General features: G+C 39.7%; 1 protein-coding gene across 3 annotated transcripts in view; it reads left to right on the plus strand.

Moving 5' to 3' along the window:
• ROCK2 (Rho associated coiled-coil containing protein kinase 2) overlaps positions 1-20,796 on the plus strand; it is a 110,594-nt gene that overhangs the window by 37,630 nt on the left and 52,168 nt on the right. For all 3 annotated transcript variants that reach the window (XM_042032998.1, XM_042032995.1, XM_042032996.1), the window contains exons 2-3: positions 3,773-3,854; positions 14,155-14,255. In XM_042032998.1, the coding sequence (XP_041888932.1) occupies positions 3,773-3,854; positions 14,155-14,255 (183 nt within the window). The remainder of the gene's footprint in view (positions 1-3,772; positions 3,855-14,154; positions 14,256-20,796) is intronic.

Here is a 20,796-nt window from a genome sequence, read left to right on the forward strand (position 1 = left end):
TTTTACTGTGTAATCTTTTGACCCAGCTTCTTAATTGTAGTGAATTTTTCTGTTAAGTGATAGAAACTAGGTCTTTCAATGAAAATGTTAAGCTTTAAGGAAACCACTTCTGACAAAATGCTAGTGTGCAAGGCAAGTTTTTTATAAACTACATGTTGATATGAACTTGAAATCTCTTACATTAAAATTTTGTTTAAAAGCTTAAAATTTTGTCTTTGAAAGAGTATCATAATGGGGTTTGTTCACAGGGATAAAAGAAATTTTATACACTTTCTGTTCCTTGTGATGATGATACTGATCACCTGTCTGACACCAGCTGTATCTGGCTGTGTTCTAGAGTTAGGACACTTTCAAAGAGCTAAAATAGTCAGTTGTGCTGTTCTCAAATTTTCTTTCATTAATAACTACTTGTGAAAATTGTTACCAGGAGTCCATGAAAAAGAGGCAGAAGAAGCTAATTAAAAATTAGCTCAAATGTGCTTTTCAGTTTGTATAGCCCACAAAAAAAGCCATGGAATCAGAATGACATGGGGGGAAAAAAGTGACATCTAAAATTATAATATACAGTTCAGTTTAAATTGAAACTTATGGTTGGTTTGGACCTTATAATCCAACTTTACTAAAATTTTTGTTGGGGTGATAACTTTATTCTTTCCCCTGATGTTTTGTGTAAGATAGAAGTCAAGCACACTATATATGAGTTTCTTAGTCAACCACTAAAATAACTTCACATGAAAAGCATTAAGACATCAGGTGACCTCACCTTTCTTCCCCTCCATAATAGGAAGAACAAAAATAACACCTTTCTCCTCCATAATAGGAAGAACAAAAATAACACCTTGCTGATTTTTGTTAGCACAGACTGCTTTTACATCTCCCTTAAAATGCCTACCCAGTTGTTAGTGATCATGAGAATATTTTCTCAGTAGCAGTGAAAGAAGAATGTTGGGAGTTTGGTGGTGTGTGTAGACTGCCATCTGATTGAAATTGATACTTCATTGAGCTAGGTAAATTCTAAAAGGTGACTCAGCTGTTCCCATCAGGACATTCAGCATGGTCCTTCTCTACATGTTGCAGGGTAAGGATCCATATTTCTGCTGACACACTGTGCTGCAGAATGAGATACCCTTTTTTGAAGGTGGTGTTTGCCAAATAAAAAGTAGTATAGATTCTATTACATTATTTTGCAGGAAGTAATCTCAAATTAGTACTTTCTGTTGTCCAGATTATTGGGCAATACCTGTGCAATTAATGTAGTGACTAATCCATAAGTATATAACAACTTTGTTACTTTGGTTTGGTTTTATAGTATCTTCTGTAAAAGTGTCATATAAATTAACAATAGGTAGTAAGTCTTCTGTCCCTCTGAAAGATGAGTAGGATGTCCTCGTGCATCATTCCTTTATCCTTAATGTCTTGCAGGAGCTGTTGTGGTCAAGGCTAAAATAATCCCTATATATACTGTTATTAAAGCAACTACTGTGCCTTCTTGACTGACTTCCCATTTATTTATTTATGCTTGTCCTATGCTGCTTCGTGTTAGGGAGTTCTAAAACTTGATGTGTAAGACCTTCATAACAGTTCAGGTTACGTAGAGTCAAGAGTAAAAGTGCAGCAGTGGAAATATTATTGGTTGTACATCACAGAATGTTAGAGGTTGGCAAGGACCTCTTGATCCCGTCTAGTCCAACACCCTGCTCATTGCAGGATCAGCCAAAGTAGGTTGCCCAGGACCATGTCCTGTTGGGTTTTGAGTATCTGCACTGGTGGAGACTCCACAACCTCTCTGGGCAATTTGTTCCAGTACTTGACCACTCTCACAGGAAAAAAAGCGTGGTGTTCAAATAGAATTTTGTGTGTTTTACCTTGTGTCCATTATCTCTTGTCCTGTCAATGAGCACTGCCTTTTCTTCAGTCCTTCCCACCAGGTACTTACAGACGTTGATGAGCTCCCCTGCCCTGAGTCTTCTCCTCTCAGGCTGCAGAGTCTCAGTTCTTTGAGCCTTTCCTCCTTTGAAAAATGCGTTAGTGCATTAGTCTTACTGGCCCTTTGCTGGACTCACTCCAGTAGGTCCCTGCCTTTGGTGGTTTGGGAGCCCAGGAGTGATCACTGCACTACAAGTGTGACCTCATCAGTGCAGAGTAGAGAGGAACCTGTTGTTCACCAGGACCTTCAGGTGCTTCTTTGCAAAGCTTCTCTCCTGCTTGTCAGGCCACAGCCTATACCTGGTGCCTGGGGTTTTTCCTCTCCAGCAGCAGGACTTGTCTTTTCCCCTCCTTGAACTTTGTGAAAACTGTCTCTGTCCAGAGAAGTGCCAGTGCAGGGGTACACTGTTGGTGACTGGCTCCAACTGGACTTTGTGCCACTGATCAGTCTTCTGGGCCAAGTCTTTCAGCCAGCTTTTAATCATTTGTCTAACCTGTACTCCATCAGCATATCTGTGACGTTTCCCAAGACACTTTCATTTGTTAGGAGGTAAAAATAAATAAATAAAATACCTTCATTTTGAAAATGGTCTTAACCATTAATTTGTTTTGTGGTGAAAAGTGACATCTCCACAGATGAGGTGGTCTTACTTTTGTATGTGCTTATTTAGGACAAAGTGGCATTCAAAATACATTTAATAATCTTAGGCCTTGCCTTTGAATCTCTCCAGATATGTTATTAAAATTACTATAACAATTTTAGTAATATTTGCAATAAATTATACCTTCCCAGATATATTAATAAAAAAATATAAAATCAGCAGGTTGTTAGCTATAGCCTCGGTTATTAAGAAGATTGAAAAGCTGTCTACTTCTGTTGGCTGCCTATTAATAAACATGATGTGGTCTCTGACTTAAATCTCTTGTCATGCCCTGTCAAGGCTCGAAAACCTGAAAAAGCAGTCTCAGGATTTTGTTCATAGGGCAATGAATAAAGCTGCCAGTTCAGGCTGAACACTGGAGTTGCTGACAATGAATGGTGTCTCTGACTCCTCTTAGTATCTGAAACTAATTTTTAGTTTTATTTGTCCCTGTGTAACTGGAAAGGTCTCTGTGTTTGAAGAGTAATTTCTAAAGTTTTTCCAGGTTGCAGAAAGGTAGAACTGAGTTAAGTCTTGTAACAGGCATTTAAAATACTATTTTTAGTTTGGTTTTGGTGATCTCATCCCTTGCCATTTTAAGAGTCTCAATTGTTTTCTGCTGAGGCACTGATAATGGGTAGCAGAATGGCATGTAGGGTTCTGGCTTGTCTTCTGTAGAGTCACTTAGAAAAATTATTCTAGTCTTGTGAGCCTGAATTACATGGTGGATTGTCTTCTTAAGTTTAGGTCATGTCTTGCTTCCAAGGAAAATGTGTGGTTGGTTTTTGAATGTCCAGAATGAGAAGGTAGAGAGACTTTGATCAAAGCAATTATACAGATGTACAAACATAAAGTCTTTGCAGGAAAGTGTAACAGAAGAAAAATGGATTGACTGAACTCGGTATCTTAAATCAATGTTTAATGAGTAAGATTACTTACTGATTAAGATTAAAACTACTACTCCAGTTTAAGTCCCAGTGCCACTAATCAGTGGTAATATAGCTGTACTGTTTATAGAACTTGGAGCCAGTCAGTGTGTGTTGGCTCCTCTGCTGGTTTATAAACATACTTGAGAGCTTGTTTGATTTGCCTACTAGGAATGTAATGCATGCTTGAATAATATATAATCAGTCTCAGTGCAGTAATTTTAGGAAAGTTGTTTATTAAGATTTGAACTCAATTAACTTTTTTTTTTTTTTTTTCAGGATGGCTTGAATTCTTTGGTCCTTGATCTGGATTATCCAGCACTGAGGAAGAACAAGAACATTGATAATTTTTTAAATAGATGTAAGTTGCAAGTGGCCCTTAAACTATGACATTGTTGTGATATCAATCATAAAAAGTTGAGTGGTCAGAAATGCATTGCCCATGGTTATTGTACTAATTTTTATAACTCTGAGCTTCAGAAGGCTTTGGAGGACCATTTATTACAGAGAGAAATTTCATTTTAGGGAGTTGTTATATTGTGAAAATGTTGGAAAATACCAGCTGTAGATTTTTATTTTCCTAAATACCATTGGAAGAATCCTTTTATGTTATTTTCTTACCTTACGTATGTGTAGCTACATAACTTGCTAAGCATATCCTAGTTACTATTCTTCATGAATTCATGACACTGAATGTCAACATTGTTTATATAGTCATATTTAATCTAAAAGAGAAGCCTTCTGTGGGTTTTTAATACTAAATTGTTGTACCTTAAAATCTGTTGGTTCATTTTTGAACCTTTGCATAAATGTTTGTGATTCTCCTCAAATTAATTGTAGACAGGATCTTGGAGTTTATTAAGCATATGATTCTACATCAGAGTTAGCTGTATTTTGTGGTTTTGAAGTGTTTTCTATCCATGTATATAAGCAGAATCTTTTTTCATATAAGAATAGAAGATTATTTGTTTTAAAATGTAGTTTGGAGTGAGTAAGCCTTCCTGGAATAACTATGCTTTGTAGTGAGCTTATTTTGAGATACATGTTTTTTCAGAAAAACTTTTTCTGTTGCATATGTCGAGGTTATTGCAGATGCAGTCTTATCAGTAACTCCTTTTTAAATTCTTTACTGGTAAGAGCTGTGTGTGTCTGTCCTCTGTTTCCGTTGGACTCCTTGGAATATCCACTCACACTCCTCACTTAAATGGTGGCTAGCGTAGTAATTTGTGGTGAGTTCTTTGTTTGGAATTCAGTGCTTCTCCATGGGGTTTAGCAGAGCTGCTTAGATGGACATACAGCTTTTACAGTTGCCAGTAAAGTCTCATTTGGAGAAATCGCTTAAAATACAGTAAATAAGGAACAGCAGATTAGGATGTAGAGGCATACCTTGGGATTATTTTCAGTTTGAGTTCAAAGGAATTCAAGCAGATATTTGTGAAAGAAAGGGTCCGTAACAGCATTTCAAGTATCTCTTTTACTTGCAACTGAGCATTGTATGTGTAGAGTGAGGGGAAAGCCCTACGAAAATGACATAAACAACATCTATCAGCAACTTCTATGAGCTGTTCATACTTGCTTTTACATTACTGTTTTTGCAGTAGAACAAAATTAGAAGCCTTTCTCTGATCAGAAGACCAGTGTCTTTTGACTATTAGAAATAGCAACTGTGGGAAAACAATTTAACCTCAGGAACAGGTTGGGGTTTTGTTTGCTATTTGATTGGTTGGTTTTTGTTTGTTTGCTTGTTTGTTTTCTGCAGCCCCTGAACATTCTTGCTGTCTGTCTTCCCTTTTTTGAAGGCTGTTGCTTCTTCTCCTCCTTTACATTCTCTCTCATTGTTGTAGTAAATATTTTTAAGTATCTGATGTGACCTGGAGGCTACCAGCAATGTCAGAAACATGAAAACGTACTTTTGTTCACAATTTTATTACTGCCTTTTTAGTGTTAAAACAACTGACAGTATACAGTTGAAATAGCTAGGTACTAGTTAAAAAATTTTTGAGATGTGTTACAAAAACATTCACAGTAGTTAATAAAGAGTTCAAGGGTGCTCTTCATCCTTACCTGTTGAACTTTAAAAAAAGCATGCAAGACCTGACTGTTTCAGCCAAGGTATTGTGTGACAGTGCATCTCTCTTAAGGATCATGCATGTAACTTCTCTCCTGTTTCTGTACTGACTGGGAGAGAACGAAAAATAGTGCTGCATATCTTCTGTGATTTACAGAAGATGGGAAAAAATAAATTGTGAAATGAGAATTTCGAAAACATTTGAGGCTGGTAATATTTTGATATTGCAAAGGAAAGAATCAGTCCTGCCACAGCAATTCATTTCAAAGTCCTTTCCACCACAGGTGTTGGTATGGTTTGTTATATATCGCACAGAAGAACTGAGCAGAATTAATGCAAAGAGTGGGGAGCAGAACTAATGCAAAGAGTTTTTTCTTTTTGTTAAAACTAGTCAGGCAAAAGAAGAGCAAAGACCAGCTTCTGATTTTCATTTCACTTCACTGATACTTAGCTAGCACAAAATTAGCCACTCAGGTACCGGAAAAAAACAAGACAACAACTGCATTCTTATTGGCATTGCCATTTTACGCAGTTTAAAATTGCTGAACCCATAGCTCAGGTCTTCTTTGAAACTGTTCTGAGGGTAGCAAGTATCAGTGGAAAGAGTGTGGCATGTGCTTGCTGAAGCCTCTTGCCACCTTGGGCTTGGAAGAAAAGTTGGGAACTGTATTGAGAATTTATGGAGCTGTAAGTTGTTGCTTTCTTAGGGTGAGGAACGGGGAGTTCTTGTCTCGTGATTTTTCTCAGCATCTGAAGAGCTGTCGCAAATGCCTAGCTGAGAACTACTGTCAAAAGATTCTGACAGACTCTGATGAGCAGTCTATGCCGGGGGCCTGGAGCCTGCATCCCTCCTCAAGGCTTCCTGAGGCCACCATGGAGAGGTGGCAGGGGCCTCCTGTGAGTTACACTGTGCTGCACATTGAGGCAGCTGAGGCAGAGTCACTGCGATTGTTTTAATCTATATTACATGAGTCTTCAGAAATTGTGGAGAACCCTAAATAATCATCACACTTTCAGTCAGTTTAATCACTTAATTCTTCCACAATAACACTTTGAGAAAGGAATTTTTTTTCCCACCACATTCCCAGGGGTTTGCATACACCCTACTTGCAAACTACATCAAGCCATTACTATTCAGGTTAATATTTTATTAATAGCTTATTTTAATTTAACAATGAAATAGTTTGCACTTCAGCTGAGACATTAATTTATGTTCAGCTCAACTCTCAGTTGCAAGCTGAAACTCAAATGTTTCAACTAATTTCACAAAGGCAATTTATTAATTGTCTATACTATAGCAGTTTGGTGTATTCTGTTTCTGTGACCACTTTGCAGGAGCGCCTCTTCACTTGTTTAATATGCAAGAAATGCTTTAATTGCCTGCTCTCCCTTACTATTCTGATTTCTTAACACTTTCTCTGAGGTATTGAACCAAAGTAGAGCCCGTGTTTGTTATAAGAGGCACATTAAATATCTCATATAATACAACCATTTCTTTTCAGGGATTCTGATTTAAATTGCTGTGTTTATTAGAATATTCATGGAACAGGAAAGCATAGTGCAGTATTTAATTCCCAAAACAATGAGAGGAATCTCATAGTCCTCTGAGAGCAAAAACTAATTTTCTTATTTTAGAAAAGAAGGCTGAGTTTTTCAGCATGGGCTTGGTATAACAAATCTTTCTTGGTCTTTTCCTCTTCTGTCATCTAGGCAAAGACAATAGGTTGAGTAAATTCTTCCAAGTCAATTTTTCTGCCATCTGAGATTTGCCAAGTGTTGAATCATGTCTTAGTGGCTTGTGCCTTTTTTGGTGGTCTCCCATTCAGATGCAACTTAGTCTTAAATAGTTAAAGAACACATTTAAGCAACAGTTGAAAACATTTAATAATTTTTAATCTTATCATCATGAATAAAAGGGCACAAGGAATGGATTTTGAGTAAGTCCAAACAGCAGCACAGACAGTGGTGCCATCTTGGCTCCCTAAATGGATCTATGATTTTCTGTGCATTATTCAGCATCACTCAAGAGTTGGAAACTTGTGTTGTTAAAATGATTTGCTGATATTATGTAGGTTGGCAGACTTGTAGAGTGTAGTGACAATGGGCGTACTTACAGTGGAAGGGACTTCTAGTACAGATGTGGCACCTGTGCACCAGTTTTTCTAGACTCCAGGAATAAACCCCCTGAAAAGTTCCTTTGGCCGTTTTCTTCTCCAAGCAGACACTGCTTACTTGGAAGATTTATCTGTTAAGATAATTTCTTGCAAAATTAACAGTTCTGGTTCCTTCCCTTGCATTTTGTTATGTCATTTGAAGTTGCTGAATCCTGCCCAGCCATATGGTTACCAGCAGGAATGCGTTATCCGGTGTGGTGTGAGTGCCTCCCAGGGCTGCAGCTTTGTGTGCTCTGGGCTTCCTGTCAACAGCACTGATGAAATGTCAGAGGCTAAGAAGAATCTTAGAAATTTAGTGCACTGTAGAACTTCCACTGAGTTAAGAGCTAATTGCTCCTCTGGTTTTCTCTTGGCTTCTCTAAAGCAGCTCCCTGCCAGGTCTTTGCAGTCGCCTCAGCAGGTTGGGCTCCAGTTCCATTCTTAATGATATTGTTCTGGTAAGAGTAGGGATGGAAGAGGTATCAAATAACCAACTTTCCCAAGCAGAGTGTGTAAGACAGTGTCTTAGATGTATAAACAAGTTATATGTCAGTGTCATTAACCACATTGCCTTTTGGGTACTTAGTAGATACAAAGCAATTCAGTCCTGCCATCAGGCTTATTTTGATTATGTTAGGGATGTGTTCTCTGTAAGCCACAGGGCTGCTGCTTTCTGTTTCCCTATGTTCTGCTCTTTTCCATCTGTGCAAGAGAACATACTTCTCATGTCCGCCTTTTGTTTCTCTGAGGGAGGAAGCATTACCCTGTCTGGAGCTGTACCTTCCAGTTCTGCCTGATTCTGCAAGGTCTCCAGAAGCTTCTTCTGCACACCTTCTTCTTTGACCAGACACTATGGATGCATCCCTAATTACTCTGGTCTTTCTGTTGTGCTTTCTGTTTGGTTTTGTTCAGCTGAGGGATTGCAGCACTTCCTGGCTGTACTTCAGTTTAACTTCTGGCTGGACTTCTGCCTAGGGCAGCAACTTTTGACTTAATGTACTCCGTAGCAGCACTCATTGACTGACTGTGTCTGATCTATGGGGGTAAAATTGCACTCCCTTGCGATTTTATTCCTCATATATACACTCCCCAGAACTGCTTGATACACATTCTTTTTTTTAAAGAAAATAGCCTGCATATGAACTTTTTTTTTACTTTAAAAGGCAGAAAAGTTTGGGGTTTTTTCCCTCCCCCCCATCCCCCTTTACTGTCCTAGACAGGTATTTTTTCCTTTCTCACAAGCATTTGCAACCTTCAGCCACATTCTTACTGCCAGCCGTCAGTGACTGATCCAAACACTGCCCTTTCAGAAAGGGAAACTTCATTTGTTTAAAGGTTATAGTGCCATTTTCAAATAAAAAATCAAAAGCTGTCTTTAAACACTCTTTGTATCTAGCATTCCTAAGAAAACTTAGTAATAAATGATGGTATTGTCATGTCTTAGGACTTTCACTCAAATGTCACAATATTTCTATAAGATTCCGTTGCATCCTGGGCTGGGGAGTCCATTAATGCCTTCCTTTAAACATAACATTTTTCTTCTGCTGGGCTTTGTGCTGTGCAAATTCTTGAGATGTGTGCATACACATACCAAAATTTGCAAACTCATCTGTGTAAAATCTGAAAATTTAGACCACTACTAGAACACTACTGTTGGAAAGATCTCCTGCACCCTGAATTAGATCACATTATGTGATACATGAACTAAATCTTACAATCCACTATGTTGCAATTATGCTGTGGCTTCAGGGTCATAAACTTGGCTTCTTGCATCCCAGATTTTTGTTTCAGATTAGTTCCATGCATTGATTATCTGTTCCATATCTGTAAGATATTATGCCAAAATAGACAATCCATCTGTGTAACTGATACCTTCACAACACTTGCATCCCTTTGTGGTATTATTATTAACTGAGATTATTAAATTTTAGTTAAAGGAGTTAGGAGGGGTGGCCTCATTGCTCTTTAAAGAGGGGGAAAATGGAAGTGCTGAGCTCTTCTTCCTGGGATTCAGTGATGGGACATATGGGAATGGTCCAAAGCTGCACCAGGGGAGGTTCAGACTAGACATCATGAAGCATTTCTTCACTGTGAGAGTGGTCAAACACTGGAACAGGCTTCCTTGAGAGACAGTCAATGGCCAGAGCCTGTCAGTGTTTAAGAGGCATTTGGACACCACCCTTAACAACTTTTAACTGGCAGTCAGGCAGTTGGAGCAATGGTCACCGTGGGTCCCTTCCAGCTGAAAGGGCTCTGTTCTGTTCTGTTCTATTCTTCTATTCTATTCTATCTTTTAGCAAAGCAAGTAGGATTTCTCCATTCTCAGCGTGGTTGTTTCATATGTTTTTGGGTTTTTCATCACTTATTTGCACTATTTAATGCTTGAAGAGTTTCGCTGGAGCTGCAGTAACTTTGTTTAGAGTTTCTACCTTCTACAGAAGTATTCCTGTGAGTTTCTGCTCAGAAATTGAGCCGTGTAAAACTACACACTACTTTTTAATGTGTTTAAATCCCTGCTGTCTCATTTCACTTATCTGAAAACATTGAAACATCTCAGAAACATTTAAAATAAACTCATGTCACTCCTATGTCTCATGAGATGTAACACTGTATTCAAACATGTACCTGAACCTTCTCTGTGACTTGAAGTTTGCTGATGTTCTTTCTCTACTGCTGCCTGTGAATTTGTATTTATCCTCCTTGTCTAGTGCCAGGGCTTCTTATCTGCAGTTAACTTTCAAACACAGTATTCCCTTCTCAGTCTGCAAAATTAATTCACATTATTAACAAAAATAATAAACTTGGTGTGGGTGAAGCACTGTTGCTTTCCTATGCTTTTGGTCTAGGCTTTCATGATTCAGTATAGAAACAACATCACAATTCTTTCAACTCCTTTTCCTGTTGACACACTGAATTACTTTGGTCTTACTAGTACACTAAATGTAGCAAATTTGTTTACTTTTGGAGGTTTTAATTGCCTCTGTCCTTACAACTTTACTAGCAGACTATTCCCTCATTGTTAGCATTAATTTCTCCCCTTCCCTGTCACATCCAGTCTTTTCCTCAGAAGAAACTTACAGTTGCATTTTTGTGTTCCACAGATTAAGAAGGGTCTCTGGAGGCCAGCTGGTCCAATTCTCTGCTAAAAGTCAAACCAGTTTTGATGTTGTATCAGATTGTTCAGTTCTTGCGCAGTTGAATTTTGAGAATTTCCAAAGATGGAGGTTTTGCAGCTCCAGTTGACAGTCTGCACCTTTCCCCAATTCTTACTATTTCTTTCCTACAAAATAGGTTTTCTTGTATCTCGTCTGTTGACTCATGTCCTTTCACTTTGTACGCCTTAGAAGTAAAGCCTCACTTCAACTTCTGTTGAAGCCAACCATTTATCCATCCTGAAGAATTCCTGTTCTCTCAGCTTCTCTTGAGCACCATGTGAAGCATCTTGGTGGCCTTCCATGAAGCTAAGGAATGTTTCGGTATTTTTTGTGCACTGAGGACCCCAAAGTTACTCATAACATTTCACATATGGTTTCCCAAATGACAAATAGAGGAGGAAATCTAGTTCCCTCAACCTACTGGCTGTGCATTTACCAACACATACTTGCATGGTCAGTGCGAAGGCTGGCTCCTCATTCCTTTCTGCTTGGCTTGTTATCTACCAGGGATGTCAGGTCCTCTTTGTCATGGTGCCTTCTAGCTGGTGAGTGCATCCTGTTCTGTCATGTGGTGCTGTTCCATCCCAGCTACAGGACTCCTCACTTGCAATTGTTGAACTTTGAGTTTCCTCTCAGCTCATTACTCATCCTGTCTGGGTCACTTGTAGAAGCCACCCTGCCCTCCAGTGTATCAGCTTTGAACTTAAAACCAGTAGCTGTGACTCCAGCAACTTTTTCACTCACCTGGTAATTCCTCTGTGCAATCCATGTCAGCCTGGTTTGGCTACAAAGATACTTCGAGATGCTCAAAGTTGGAAGTCATGCTACAGTCAAGGAAATGTATTGCTTTCCCTTTGTTCACCAAGACAGACATCTCATCATTGGAGGAAATCAGGTTTGTCAAACAGTTTGTCCTTTTTAGATCCATTCTGGCTGTCCTTATCGTTCCATGTGCATCGTGTACTTGGAAGTGGATTCCAGAAGGATTTTGTTTCATGATCATCTTGGGCAGTGTGGTCAGGCTGCTGTTCCACCCTGTAGCTTTCTTGTTGCCCTTTTAGAACATGGACATGACATTTGCCCTTTGCCAGTCATCACCTTCCCAAGTTACCATGACCTTTCAAAGCTGATAGAGAACAACCTGGTAATGGTCTTGACTGGTTTCTTCAGCACACTTGGATGCATCCTGTGTTGTCTCATGACCTGGTGTATGCTTCACTAGTCTTTAACTCTTAACTTCTCTAGTGTGATACTGTGCTGCCCCACACTCTGCTGTTGGCTTCGAGGAGCTGGGAGGCCTCTGAGCAGGACTTGAGAGTGAAGTGAAGCAAAAAAAACATCAACTGCCTTGATCTTCTCCATGTCCCTGGTACTAGATCAACTACCTCGCTGAGAGCAGTGGGACCATATTTGCCTCATTCTTTTATTGCCAATGTATTTATAGAAGCTCTTGTTTCCCTTCATAATCCTGGCTAGTTTCAGTCCAGCTAAGCTTGGCTTTCCTAATTTCATCTTTGTCTGGTAACCCATCTCAGCTTCCATGTTCCAAACCTTTACCTTTTGTGCTTGAGTTGAGGCAGAGGTTGCCCATTTATCCAGACTGGCTCTATGCCATTCCTGCTCAATTTCTAGCTAACTACAACAGACTTTTCTTGCGCTATGAACATGTCTTCTTTGAAGATCAACCCACTCCTCTGCCCTTCACTGCAGCTTTTCACAGGATCCTGCCGGTGAGTTTTCTAAACAAGCCGTAGTCTGTTCTCCTGAAGTCCAAGGTCTGCTATTTTCCTTCTTCAGGTCTGTTTCAGCCTTAAATTCCACCATCTCACAGTTGCTTCTGCCAAGTCTGCCACAGACTTTGTCTTGCTGAGCCAGTTTCTTCTTGTTCGTGAGTAATAAATCAGAGTGCTTCCCTGATTTGGCTTGTTGCTTGTTTGGAAGAAAAGAAATGTTCCTGATGGTCAGGCATCTCCTGGATTGCTTGTAGGCTGCCAAGCTGCTCTTCGTGAATGTGTAGGAATGGTTAAGCTATTTACTAGATGTTCTTATCATTAACTCCCTTAGACCGTGTCGTCTTTAATGTCATACTGGATTAACTATCTCTGATCATTTTTTTCCCCTGCATTCAGATCTGAGATCCTGTTTAATGCCTTTCTAGGGATAAAATTCCATGGTATTTGACCCTAAACAGGGATCTCACAATATACACCTCTACCCCTTTCTGAGTATAAGCATCCAGAGCTTTTCATACAATTTCATGCTCTTCCCTGGTAGTTCTTGCTCCAGCCACCTGTTTTGCTTTGTTTTGTTCTTCCTCTAAGCGTGTGCAGGGGCTTGTCATGCCTAAGATTATCTCCAGTATTATGGATTCCATTCATTGGTTCCATTATCTTTTGTCCTCATAATAAGAATAGATTTTATTTAGGAATAAATTCTATTCATAAATTCTATTCATTCACCAGGAATGCATTCATAACATGCTTCATTTACAAAATTAAACTGTCTAGGACCTCGTGTGCTTTTCAAACTTGTCAGAGATCAGATTTTCACTGTTTTCCCTTTTACAGATTCTCATAACTACTGATAAGACACATACTGACAGGTAGAGCTTATCTGCAGAGTGCTGAACAGAGCATTGTAGACTTAATTTTAAGCAGTGTAGAACTACACATGCGCTGAACACCAAAAAAGCACTTTGAGATGGCCAGCAGTTACATACGCATATGTAAACTTGAATCAATGTTTCGTATAGAATGGATGAGTGGATGTGCAGCCAGATCTTTGCGTGATCTGCAGTTGTATGTGAAGGTTTACTGAGTTACATTCCTTGCCACTTGGCTGCTGTTGAACCCTCCAGGTGTGTAGGAGCAGGTCGCACCTTCAGTGTTTTTTGCGTACCACGTACTTCACCTCAGCATTATCAGTGGAGTGTCAGTGGATCCTGAGAGCACAGCGGGTAGCGAGGAATGATTGCAAATTCCAGATAGGCATCTCTGGCTCTCTTGAAGAGCAGAGTCTTCCCATAAGCTCATGAGTGATTATTAGAGGTATGAAATGAGAGTCGGCAAAATGTGAAAGACATTTCAGTTGTTACAGCTAAAGGTAGAGGGTTAATGGTTTCCAAAGAATAATGAAAGAGGATATTAATAATTACTGCAGATTTCAAGAATTACCAAAAAGACTCTAAACATTTGAATAAAATTAGCTTACTTTTACTCTAAGTGAATAGCTAAAATTCTTGTGTTAATACAAGCATTATCACAACTTCTGTTTTATTTGTTTTAGATGAGAAGATTGTGGAAAAAATCCGAGCTTTACAAATGAAAGCTGAAGACTATGACGTTGTTAAGGTGATTGGAAGAGGGGCTTTTGGAGAAGTACAGCTGGTAAGAATGTAATGATTTAATGTTTAGACAGATTAACAGCATTAGCCAAAACCTTCCTCAATCTTCATGTTTTATCTTTTAAAATTCATACTTAAAAAGAACAAGTGTAATTTTCATTGTATTGTGAGATCGTTTCTGTACATAGTAAACAGTAAATCTGAGTTTAAAACATGATGGATAGGAAGGGAAGAACTCAGGAATCAGTTTGCTATCCTTTGATCAAAATAAAAAAGGCAGTTCATGGCAATTCTAAATCTTTTTGGCCAAAAATACCACTGTATAATAATATCTGAAACCTACAAAAGAGCAAGCAAACACTGCGACAAAAGATTTTTGTTTTGTTCTTATCATTGTGGTGCTTTGTATTGTATTTAAGTGATTTAACTCACAGGATTTGTAAAAGATTCTTTTCTTGACATCGTCCCCTCAACATTGTATGAACTATAATATCTAAAGTATGAATGGGATTACTTTTAAAATTTCTATTGCAGAGAAATTCTGTTATTAAAAAAAGGTAATCAAACTACACAAAGTAACTTGGTGTATCACACATAGTCTAATTTTCATTTAATTTTGGTTTTTCCAGGACTTCCAAGTACTACTATGTGATAAATGGCACAAAAATGTGACCGTATGTATAAGATGGATTGATATATCAGTTTTGAAATAAGCATTGGATGTAAGTGCCAGATAGAATCTAGAATGCAAACATTAGGGACAAGTTATTATGAGCTAACAGATAACTGTGCACCAGTTACCTGATTTTCTGTGTGAGCATTTTTAGAGAAAGAGAGGTGTGAAGCAAGTCAATGGAAAGGGGAGCAAGTAATTTCCTGCAATTGAGGCTTGTTGTCTTGTTACCACAAGGTAACAAAAATTACCCTTTTGCTTCTACTTGTTGACGTGGAACACGCATTTTACTGTTCTGTGGTAATTTTGCACTAGGAAGCTGGGAAAATCATATTGTCTTGTAGTGTATAACCATTTTGGGAAATAAAAAGATGTGTTGCAGTTTTGTTGAGGAATGTGGTAAAAGCTAAGCTGTGAAGGGCTTATAGGAGGTACACAGTGTGTATAATTTATAAAATTCTTGGTATTTTCCATATTAGTGTTGGTGAAATTTGTTGGAACAATAAAAAAAACCCCTGTGACTAGCCTAATATTATTTGCATGACTCATGGGTAATTTGCAAATTTAGATATGATTATTGTGGCAGATAACATCTAATCAGCAATTTTTATTCATCTTTGTCATTTTTTAAGACACCTTCATCCAAGTCTGGTAACATGAGAATGTAGCACCCTCTTTCCTGTTACTATCACGGTCATTTACATTTTGTTTTCATCCAGAAGAGTGAATGAAGTATGGAGTGGAGTATTTCCAAAAATCCTCATTTTCTAACAAGACTTTAAAGAATCATTATGTATCCTTATATGATTTGATGTCCCTGTTGGCAAGAAATTAAAAACAAAACCAAAAACTTCATCAGAACCTGACTTTTGTTGTGAAGGGGCTGCTGCAGGGTGTTTGTAAGAAAGCAGTCTACTCTATGTCTTTTCAATGACAGTCACATCAAATGGTTTATTTTAAAGTCTTCTGTTAGATATTTGTATCTTTCCATTAATCCACATGTAGCAGTGAATAGAGACATTCCTTGTGCACTTGCATGTGAAGTCAGTGAAAAATCAAGTTGTAAGGAGCAGAGTTCCTCGTCCATTTGTTGAGGGGGTGGGAGATGAAAAAGAGTTCTGTCCCAATAACAGAAGTCATGTGCCATTTTTAGATGTCACACTCACATACTTGCTGGAAGCATCCAGGAGGATTATATTTTTGATGTGCTTCAAAAATGAAAATACATTGTCTTCATATGTGTATTTCTTAAGAACAGAAGGGGTTTTCTAAATTATTTTATATTTTCTTTTTAACATTTCATTTCAAATAGAAGTTCCTGATTTGTTCTGGAAACTCTTTTTCTTAACTGACCATGTCATGCACAATTGCAATTTTTAAGAAGAGATGATTTTTTTGTAGTATACATATTGCATTTGGACACTTTGAGGGATCTGAAGACAAACTTCATTTTTCATTTGCCTGACCATTCAAATGTAATGACAAAATGCCTAGTAACCTGGTCATACGATGGGGTTTGGGTTTCATTGTTGTCATGGGTTTGTTTTTTTGTTTTTTTTTTTTGAATAAGCACTTCAAAAAAAGCAAGAATTCTTGGTATTGTAAGGGAACTTCTATGTGTTCGTATAGAGCTCTTCTGTACTTCATATCAATTTAAAAGAACACTTTTTCTGAAATGTAAAAATACAAGTAGAAATCATCATGTTATGCAGTCTTACAGCTGAAAAGCAGTGGGCTAGTAAATACAACTGCAGATCTGAACTAATATTAGCTGGTGATGTGGACATACATACCTCGATTTTTTGCCTCACAAGGTATGGTACAAGTTTAAACTATTGAGCTAAGCTATATCTATTTCTACTCCATTCAAAATGTTAACACCACTGTTGCAGATGATGGATTTGCAGTAATGAAAATATTTTGCAACACTTTCTGTTATCAAAATAGAAATTTGCTTCAGTGGGGATTAAATACAGAAAGAACCATAAATAACCTGTGATTAAGTACATGAGTTAAATTAATGACTGTTGTGTTATCAGTATGTGTTGTTATGCATAGGTATTGTAGCGCAAATATTTATTATATGCTTGTAATGGTTATATTAGTATGCTCATTTCTTGGCTTGTAATCTACATTTGCAGCATAAAATAGTCAGCTATGACCTCCTTCATTTAATTTTGTTTTCCCTGAGTCTTCTGCTGCAGTATAGCATTTTCTTGTTAAAGAAGTGGTGTGAAGCAATCAGCTTTCCAGATCCTGTCAAGAAAGTGAAACTCATTCTCTACTGTTGTCTTACAGCTAGTTTTTTTTTCTAAAAAGGTTCGATTTTTCCTCTTCCTCTCCCCTCCAAAAAATTTAAAAAATAGTCCAGTAAAGAGAGATCAGATGACTCTGGTCTGAGCATCTGACTTCGGTGGAGAAACAATTTCCTTATAAATCCAGAAGTATTAAACTCTACACTTGAGCTCTGGTTTTGCTGGGTCTGTAATGATGGGAAAAGCTAAGAAAACAATTGCCAGCTGCCAGATCACTTCTTCTCTTATGCAGTGCTGTGAATAAATGTGTTGGTGTCTAGGGCAGACAGAAAAATTGAATTATGATGCTTAATATGTTACTTCTGGTTTATGCAGAAATAGTAATTTATGAAAAGCACATCCTGAGTACCTCTTGTTTGTTTTCACTTGTGGAAAAATCCTCTTGATTTGAAATTGAAACTTATCCATAGTTCCTTCTCCCAGGTTGTCTTGGTTTGAAAGACAGGTGTCTGCTAAGGAAGGCAGGAGTGTCCCTTGAAATGAAAAACAAAATGCAACCCCCTTCCCTCCGAATTATTATAATTTTGAAATTAAGGGGCTTTTAGGCAAAGATATGAGGAATAAGAATAACAGTTCTTTACTGTTATATATCTATATGTGTATAACCAGTCAAACAAACAACAATAACTATGGCAGTAACAGCAGACAGAAGCACAAACCCATTCCCAGCCTTCTCGGCTGTCAGGCCCTTTCCCCTCGGGTGCAGCTCCGCTCGCAGCCGGCAGGGGCGCTGGCGGCTCCCGGTGAGCAGGGCAGGTGCGATGGTTCCCCCGCGGCTGCAGGGGGCGCTCCGGAGCGAGCTCGGGGAGCACGCGGCACCGGTGCCCTGGGATCCCGGGAAGGGATGGAACAAAGGAGCTTCACAAACCCCTGGGCAGCCGATCCCGGTGTCCGGCTGGACCCTCAGGAACAGCAGGCTGGAACGGCAGGGACGAGCACAAATCCCGGGTGGCAGACGAGATGTATTGAACTGCGGAGCTGCAGCGGGAACCCCGGAGGTCTGGGCAGGCAGGGCGTGCGGGGCTACAGAGTAGCGAGGGCTCAAAGCAATGGCGGGGGCAGGGCAAGGCGGGCTTGGGAATCCCAGGGTTTCTCTGGTAGAAGGCAGGAAGCTGAAAAAAGAAAACCCAGAAGCCTGCCATGCTGACAAATTCCTTCCAGCCTCTCTCTCCGTCCGAACGCCGGGAACTAACAGCCCACAAGCCCAGGTGAAAGAGAGTACTATGGTTGGACCCCTCCCCCTGTGGCCAGGTCTTTTGTTTTTCTAAAGCACCAAGTAATTTGTCCCCCTGGCAACGTGTATGGGGAAAATTCTTTAAGAGAAAAAGAAAACAAAAGGAGAACTCCTAAAACCCCAACACAGGTCTAACCAGGAAGGACTATAACGTTGCAGTGACACAGCAGACTGACCTGGTCATGTACTGGAAGACAAAACTAAAGCAGAGTTAACGCTTTCTTGTGTTTGGGTACTACAGGATGGTCTGGGTGACAGTCTTTACTGTCTGATTTCATAGTGTAGCAAACCAGTGGTTGTCATGGCCTGCCTAAACAGATGCTGGTTTATTTTTCTTCATTAAGTGCTTTGTTTATTAGGTTTAGTTCCCCACCCACTGCTGATGTACAGTTCTGTAGTAAAGCAGATAAAGCAGTTACGTTTTATTACCTGAAAATTTGTCAGGCCATGAGCTTTGATACCCTATCTGTAGTCATTTCTTATGGCTTTATTAAGTATTTTAGAGTACCTGTAATTACTTAAAGTCTTAGAGTTTGTTTCAAAACTCCATTCTAGGATATTAATTTTTTTTCTGAATCATAAAAAAGACAGTACCATTACCAACACTACGTACTCAATCTGATAACTTCAAATGGATGTGTTATTTTCTGTGCCTACTGATTGTCTTCCCATGTGAATGCTGTGGAAATTATGCATGCCTTTTGTGTGTACTTGTTTATTGAAAGTATTAGATTGTTGAAGCAGAGGGAAATTATTTTTTCTAAATGCATTTTCGTGAGTTAAACGAGGCCATGTTACTCAGTGTAATGGCATGAAGGGATTTTCCTACCTATTTTGAGAGTTACTCTGGTGAGCTGCAGTTTAAATTTGGCAGGTCATTTTAACAGTTGGAAGAAATTGAAACATCATGACAGTTTAATACATGAATAATCTGCTGTATGAGCCAATATCTGTATGTACAAATATAGCTCTGGGTAAAGAGCACAGTGACTAGCAGCTAAAAAGGCCGACTCCAGGGGCCATGGTGCTTATAGAAGGAGGACTGTCAGCGGTAGGTCTGCTCACCTGCAAGGTGTGCCAAATCACACTCACTCTCTGGATGTGCCAGTATATTTGTTATTGCTTTGTGTTGCAGTGGGGATACTGCAACACGCATATATCAAACCAGGAGTCCCGTGGAAAGGAAATATATATGGACAGACAGATTCTTGCTAGATGTTTCAGAGATGTTTATTTCTCCAGCCGCATGGCCGGAGCTCTGCCGAGGAACTGTTCCAGTCACCGGACCAAGGGTCCTTCTGCCCGCGCAGGGAACACAAACCAACCAATGGGAACGAGGCTGAGCAGGGGCAGGGAAACCCCGTGTCTGTGCCCTCAGGGCCCCTCTCCCAGGGCTACACGGCAGGGGAGGGACCCCAACAACTCACCCATTTTATTTTAATAAAAGGAGAATGAAAACAACTGGATAAACATAACAAGAACAGTTTTAAGACAAAACAAGCCACCCTCCTGAGTCTTTAAATGTCCAGTCAGATTCTGTGGAACATCTTAGGGCTGACAGAAGGGAGACAGGACTCTCTGAGCATGCTTGTGGGGAAACTGAGGCAGGAGAGGGTTTAACTTCTTCCCTCCCCCTTTTCATCCCCCACTCGGCATTGGAAAGGGATTTTTGGGGAAACAATTGGCAAAAGCATGGTTTTGTGAGGGAAACCATGGGTGAAAAAACGGATTGGGAATACACTGGGGGTAATAGGACATAGGGTAAAAGGGAAAGGTGGGATTAGGAAAGGGAAACCGTAGGGGGGGCTTACAATGGAGATATTGTCTAACATGACTACGATTTTTTGCATATATACTGCCTTTTACAGGAACACCATCAGGCCCAGTGACCTGCGATGCTTGTAACCCTTTTCTCCCTAGTACAATATTAAATTCCACCACCTCTCCATCTCCCAAGCTTGGGATGCATTTTTCAGGGTTATTCTTTTTAATAGCAGTTCTATGCACGAATATGCCTTGCTGGTTGTCACACCTTGTTATAAAACCATAATTTTGCTTAACATTATACCATTTTACTATCCCTAAGATCTTAGTTACTATGATCTTTTCCTTTTTCCGAGTGGCTGCTGTTTTCTGTCTCGCTGCGTCTTTGCTCTCTCCTTCGGTCGCTCCCGTGTTGGAATTGTCGGGGCTGCTGGTGCCTGCGCGCTCTTCCCGGGGTCGCGTTCGGGGCTGCGCGGGCCGGGCCGGGCCGCGCCGCTCAGTTCTCCGTGCGTCGCCTCCTCTGGTCGCAGCTTCGCTGCCAATGCCGGGCGCTGCATCCACGTCTCGGCCGGGCCCCCGAGCGACGACCCCCCCGCGC

The sequence above is a fragment of the Corvus kubaryi genome, unplaced genomic scaffold, assembly GCF_017639235.1.
Source record: "Corvus kubaryi isolate FWS band 111438036 unplaced genomic scaffold, C.kubaryi_AGA036_p1.0 37354, whole genome shotgun sequence".
In the NCBI taxonomy this organism is placed as follows: Eukaryota; Metazoa; Chordata; class Aves; order Passeriformes; family Corvidae; genus Corvus; species Corvus kubaryi.